The 6004-nt window shown below is 34.5% G+C and overlaps 1 protein-coding gene across 1 annotated transcript in view; it reads left to right on the top strand.

Annotated features, from left to right (window-relative positions):
• The first annotated feature begins 683 nt into the window (after positions 1–683).
• Positions 684–6004, top strand: part of LOC106869697 (uncharacterized) — a 17808-nt gene continuing 12487 nt past the window's right edge. The window contains exons 1-2 of the mRNA XM_014915538.2: positions 684–881; positions 4823–4970. Coding sequence (XP_014771024.1) covers positions 848–881; positions 4823–4970 — 182 coding nt within the window. The 5' untranslated portion in view covers positions 684–847. The remainder of the gene's footprint in view (positions 882–4822; positions 4971–6004) is intronic.

Genomic DNA, 6004 nt, shown 5'->3' on the forward strand with positions numbered 1-6004 from the left:
ATGCATCACTACACATGTTGATGCCCAGATCTCTCACTGTTTGTGGTTCTGGGATTGCAGTACCTCCAGGCCCTGTGTATGCCAGTTGGGAGGTACTTGTGGTCTTGTAGCGCAGTACTTGAAATTTTTTTGCATTGAACTGCATATTATTTTGCTCTGCCCACTCATATATTGCATTTAGGTCATTCTGCAGGCTTACAATATCATCAGGATTCTTTATTGCCGGAGATATCTTTGTGTCATCAGCATAGCTAGTGACAGTGGCTCTCCGAGTGACCGTGGGCATGTCCAGAAGGGCCACTATGAACAGTAGTGGCCCCAGAACAGTGATATACTAGCAGACACTCGCTTCTAGTATAGTGGTTGAGAAGCATTATTGTATACATTGATTTTATCGTGTGTCTTCTAGTGTGCGTGTTTGTACATGTTATATTTAACTGATATGTTATATGTATGTGTGTATGTACGTATGTATGCCTGCATGAATGTATGTTTCTCCGTATGTATGTAATTATGTATGTATGTATGTATGTATGTATGTGCACTGCAGCTCTCATTTTGCGCACTGTCTAAAAACGGGTTTCTAAGTATTTTGTGCAAATGAGTTCTTGCGTGTAAGTCTGTGAAGTTGTTTATTGATGAAAAACCAGTAAACCTGTATATAATAATATCATACCTCATCAAGGCAACCAATCAGGTTTTAATAATGATAGAACTGGTAACAGCATAAACTATACCGTTAACGGTTACTACCTACATTCAATCGCTTTATCTCCAGAATAGAACACAGTCTTTACTTGTCACAACCAAACCTGTTTGATTTTTCTTCGAACTAAGTGCATCGAAAATGGACGGAATTTTGCCTCGATACATATTTGTTGGTAAAGTGATATTCCTTTTTTTTTTTCCTTTTATATTACACATATAAATAATTAATTAATGTAGTCATTTATTTGTTTATTCATTATAATCTGTTTTTATCGCAAAGCCTTAGAAGTTTTGCGATTATAGAACAAAACGTTAAGAATACAAATAGGTTTTGGGAGTGCGAACGGTTTGAAAATACATCTTATACATCAGAAGAGAAATTTTTCAACGGAGTATGCGTTGTCAAACGTATACTGTTAGAAGCAGCATAGACGACATGTCAAAAGGTTTTTGAAAAAGAATTTATTACAGATATATGAAATATTCCATTATTTTATCACCATATTTTCCTTTGTCCCTCCCCCATAACTTCCAATAGAGCGTTTGATGTATACAATATAGATAGATAGATAGATAGATAGATAGATAGATAGATAGATAGATAGATAGATAGATAGATAGATAGATAGATAGATGCAAACAGAAAGAAAGCAAGAGATTTTGATAAAGGGGTAAAATGAATTATTCTCCTACAGCTACCATCTTTGTTGGCAAATTCGCTTTGATAAATAGATTTAATGATCCATGTTAGCTATTTACTAAGTATTGTAGATAGGATTTGATCCCCAAATTTTTGCTAATCATTCGTATGTTAATGTGAGTGATAAATCTCATGCCATTTGTAATATCGTACATACCTATGGTGTATCGCCGCGCTCCATCTGTGACCAATTCGTTTTAATTTTATCGATCATTGTACATTCAAGACTACATTATCCAGTAAGTTCTACCCATTTTTAAAGGCGCTTGAATGTGATTTGATGGACATTTAACTGATATTTACTGCAGATACCAAGGAACACTTAGAGGAGTTGTCATTGAATTCGTTATGTCGTTATTACGAGGAGGAGAAGTAAGCTTAAGGAATCATTCAGATGATTACTTAAGTACATGAACTTATACAATCAGGGTTAATTCATTCAAATTTCAACAGAATGACCTCAGACGTACATAAACCACCACAGACTTCTACACCTGCTAGAAATATCAGCTAAATCCCCTTAATTACAATATGTACTGTCTTAAAGAGGGAAGAAATGGTTTTATATATATATATATATATATATATATAGCCGCCTATGAGGAGGCGTATAAATCGATTAAAGTTGTTCATCATTTTTTTTCAGTCTGCGAAGAAATGGCTAAAAATTTGCCTTGTTTATAATTATACCATATATATATTAACCTGAAGAAAAGAACGAAAAGTCACAGAGAGAATGTCATTGGGCATTTGTCTATCTAAGAGATTGTTCTAAGGTTAAACAACTTCCAAAAGAATATGGGAGATGAGGTATTAAAGTTCTTCATAGTTCAAGCACCATCGTACAAGGAAGGGCTGCTGATGAATTGTGGGGAATTATTTAAATTGGGGGTGGAGAAATCCTTGCCGGCGGGCGCAGTTTACGCCCGCGAGCCCATTTTATTACGCCCGCAGGATAATATACTCGTATGAACAAAATATAGTAAATTTTTCAATTATTAAATTTATACGATACTAGTATGCCTATTTGCGACATAGGTCGCGTTTCTACTACAACTTAAAACGGTTAAAATGGCAATTGCCATTTGAATGGAAATTTTCTTTTCACTATAAAACAAATACTGCTAAGTTTGTACTACCCTCTTGAGACCAAACTACACTCTAACTGAAAGATATAGAATACCTCATAAGTAATATAAACATGCTAAATTCTGTGGCGGCGTGAATGAAGATGTTACGTGATAATTTAATGTGTTAAACTTATCTTTATTGATGTATATCGAATTATACATAGATATATACAAGATTTCCACAGATATAAGGGTTAGAACTTGTGATCCGCCTGCGGGCCTTTTTCTTTGGAAATTTTTGCCCGCCGCACTATAAAGTTTCCCTACCCCTGATTTAAATTACAGAAGTTCATAGTTAGTTGATGCATAAAATATCAATGTTTAATAAATAACATTCTAAAAAATAAATATAAAAGACATTTTTACTTGAAAATAAAATGGGTTAATAATTAGAGAAGCAATTTTAATTATTCTACTCATTTACTGATAGAAATCATGGTCGTTTTAGATATATTTTTTCTTTTCATGTCTGTGAAAAATATTCCCACAGTATTTTCTGTGCTTTCGTTTATTCACAATGATTTATCAAGTCTTTTGAAATGTGTTTTCTTTTTCTTCTTTTACATTTTTTTTCGTTGATTTTCGTTTAGTTCAAAGGTTTTATTGTTTCACGTTATTTACACGTTTTATAAAAAGCATCTAAATGACTGATACAGTGGAAGGTTTTGTCTAAATAACTAACATTACCGTGCAGTGAGTGTGTGAGAAATATTTAATTGTTAAAGAAGCTCTTTGTTTTTCTCAACTCTAAAAATAAGCATGTCAGAAAAATTTCTCAACGATTCGTAGTCATAATTCTGTACAAAAAAACTGAATAAGTTAGAACCAGTTTTCGTGGTAAAATAATTGCATCTTATTTATCATCGACAACTCTAAAATGGATGTGGACTGGAATATTTTTTAGAGCATCTATGAAGATCGTTCATTTTATTATGTGTTTCTGTCAGGCTGCGATTTTTGTTCATCATTCATGATTTGATTTTATAAGACTTTATTAGTCAAGTATTGGTGTCGATTTTATTCACAATCCACTCTCTCAGGCATGTTGAGTCTTGTAACCATGTTAGAAATCAATATTATGTTGTACGAGTCGGTGTGTTAGGTAATCCTTTCTATACTAGTTCTCCTCTCTGAATTAGTCATCAAAACGCTCCTCCCTTCTGTATTAATCATCCAGACACTATTACTCTCACGATAGCTAATTTGATATTCCTTTGTATTGCTGTTATTGATCACTTTACAAAGCAAATTGTTGTCCAGTCACACATCCACCGTCATGCAACACACCTGTGATTATCCTTTTACTGTGATATAGGGCTGTATTATCTATTTCCTTTCTGTTGTTTAATTAAACAGGATAGTTCCATTGTTACTTCTAGTAGGTCTAGCGATCAAGTTAGGCGTTTCCATTAAGCTGTTTCAATTCTGTAATTTGAGGCTTTCATAGATTTCGTATCAGTTTAATACTACCAGCCAATTTAATCAATCTTTGACATTTCTCGGAATGAGAATAGCGACAGCTAACATCACTTTCTCCATTCTTATAGGTACATGTCATATAGAACTTCTCGATTCCTTTATTAGACATTAAGCTACATCCAGCAATGGCTTTCCGGTTCGTGGTTTCTGAAGTTTTGAAAAGTATCAAGCTACCCTTATTCACCACAGCTCTTAATTTCGTTAAGGGCTGGTAGTACCTGTCAAGATCCCCATTCTATGTCAAGTAGTAGAAGTTATTTCTGTGCAATACAACAATGAGAACATAGACTAAGGTACACAACCCTGGCCCTTAGACATGTGTGCTACAGCTCTAAATGTCTCTGGACATGCCCGAAGTCACCTGCACCAGACCTACACACCAGACCTACACATCCCCAGATAACAGTGAAATATCCTATCTTTAAAATTGCTTGTTTGTTCTAGTAAATAAATGTATGGAGGTGGGTAAATGTTTGTGGGTACAATTCCTGATTACAGATTGTTTCTGCCTTTCAGTTCAACAATTTTTGTTATTGATCAACTTGGTGGTCTAGTAGAAGATATTTATTCAACGTGGTGCTGCGCAATGGAATCCACCCTAAACCCAAGTTATTGCAAATATTGCCACACATATACTGTATAATATTGCAATGTTGTGTAAATGTTAAGACTTTGAAAACGCAATAAAAAAATTGTTGGCCAAGCATATACACATATAAGCTCACTCAAAAAAGACACACGTTACACAATTAAACGCATTTATAACTAATTATTTAAATAACTCCTTATCCATTCTATATTTCAGTTACTATTTTTCTGTGGATACCATTGAGCAATGGTTGTATGAATACAGCTGTCGGTGAATTTATGAATTGTACAATGAAATTAAATATCCCAATGGCAGCATCACCAGATAAATCCTCGTTAAAACAGCAAATGGATGTGATATGCAAGTAATTAGACATTTTATTAAATACTTATTATTCAATTAATTGTTCACTGCCTTATAATTCAGTCAGAATAAGTTACACAATGAAATAAGATTGATATGAGGATAACTAGAATTGTAAAACGTCTGACATTTGTTTTCTTCTTAATAATAAATATGCAAAACAATATATTTGTTTCAAATTTTGGCCAGCAATTTCCGGGAAGGAGAGAAGTTGTTTACATCGATCCTCGTGTTCGACTGGTACTTATTTTATCGACCTGGAGAGGACGAAAGGCAAATTCTACTCCAGCGAAATTTGAACTAAGAAGGATAAGTCGGAAGAAATACTGCTAAACATTCAATTTAATTTATCAAAATTAAATTAAATGTCACAATATAAATATATAACTATATAATTTAGAGAATAAAATCACAATTATTTAATTCATCCATGAAACTATTTTAATATTTATTACTTTGTACGTTTTTTTGATTTTTATTATAGATTTATATATATATATATATATATATTGGTATATAAGTATATATATTGGTATAGAAGCGTTAGCACGCCGGGCGAAATGCTTAGCGGTGTTTCGTCTGTCTCCTTTGTTGCTTGCGCATCGCACATGTGTTCGTGGTGAAAGTTGCTGTTTCTTGGTGTTGATATTGCTAATGGCTGCTGTTTCTAATAGCTTCTGTTTCTTGTTGAATTGTTGAATTTCGTAACTATTGGAGTTTTCGTTTGAAAGCACTAGGTGCTTGAGGAGGGCACGCGTTGCTCATTTCTCCGTTGGGGGTAGGAATGTCGTCAAACGGGGGAGGGAGGTTACCGTTGGAGCGGAAGTATTTGTTTCCCCTGTTGAAGCGAGGAATTGCATGTTGTCTGGCGGGGAGCCAGCTGCGAGCGGGGAAATGGTGGATTCCCCCGAAGATGGAATTTTTTATTCCCCCGTTGCAGGAAGAAGTAGCAGGGTGTATAAGTTATTTGGGAGGAATTCCCGAGTTTGCCAAGGAACGGGGGCATTGTGTCCAAAAGAGTGATTGATGCACCTA

This window comes from Octopus bimaculoides, chromosome 13 (assembly GCF_001194135.2).
Source record: "Octopus bimaculoides isolate UCB-OBI-ISO-001 chromosome 13, ASM119413v2, whole genome shotgun sequence".
Classification (NCBI taxonomy): domain Eukaryota; kingdom Metazoa; phylum Mollusca; class Cephalopoda; order Octopoda; family Octopodidae; genus Octopus; species Octopus bimaculoides.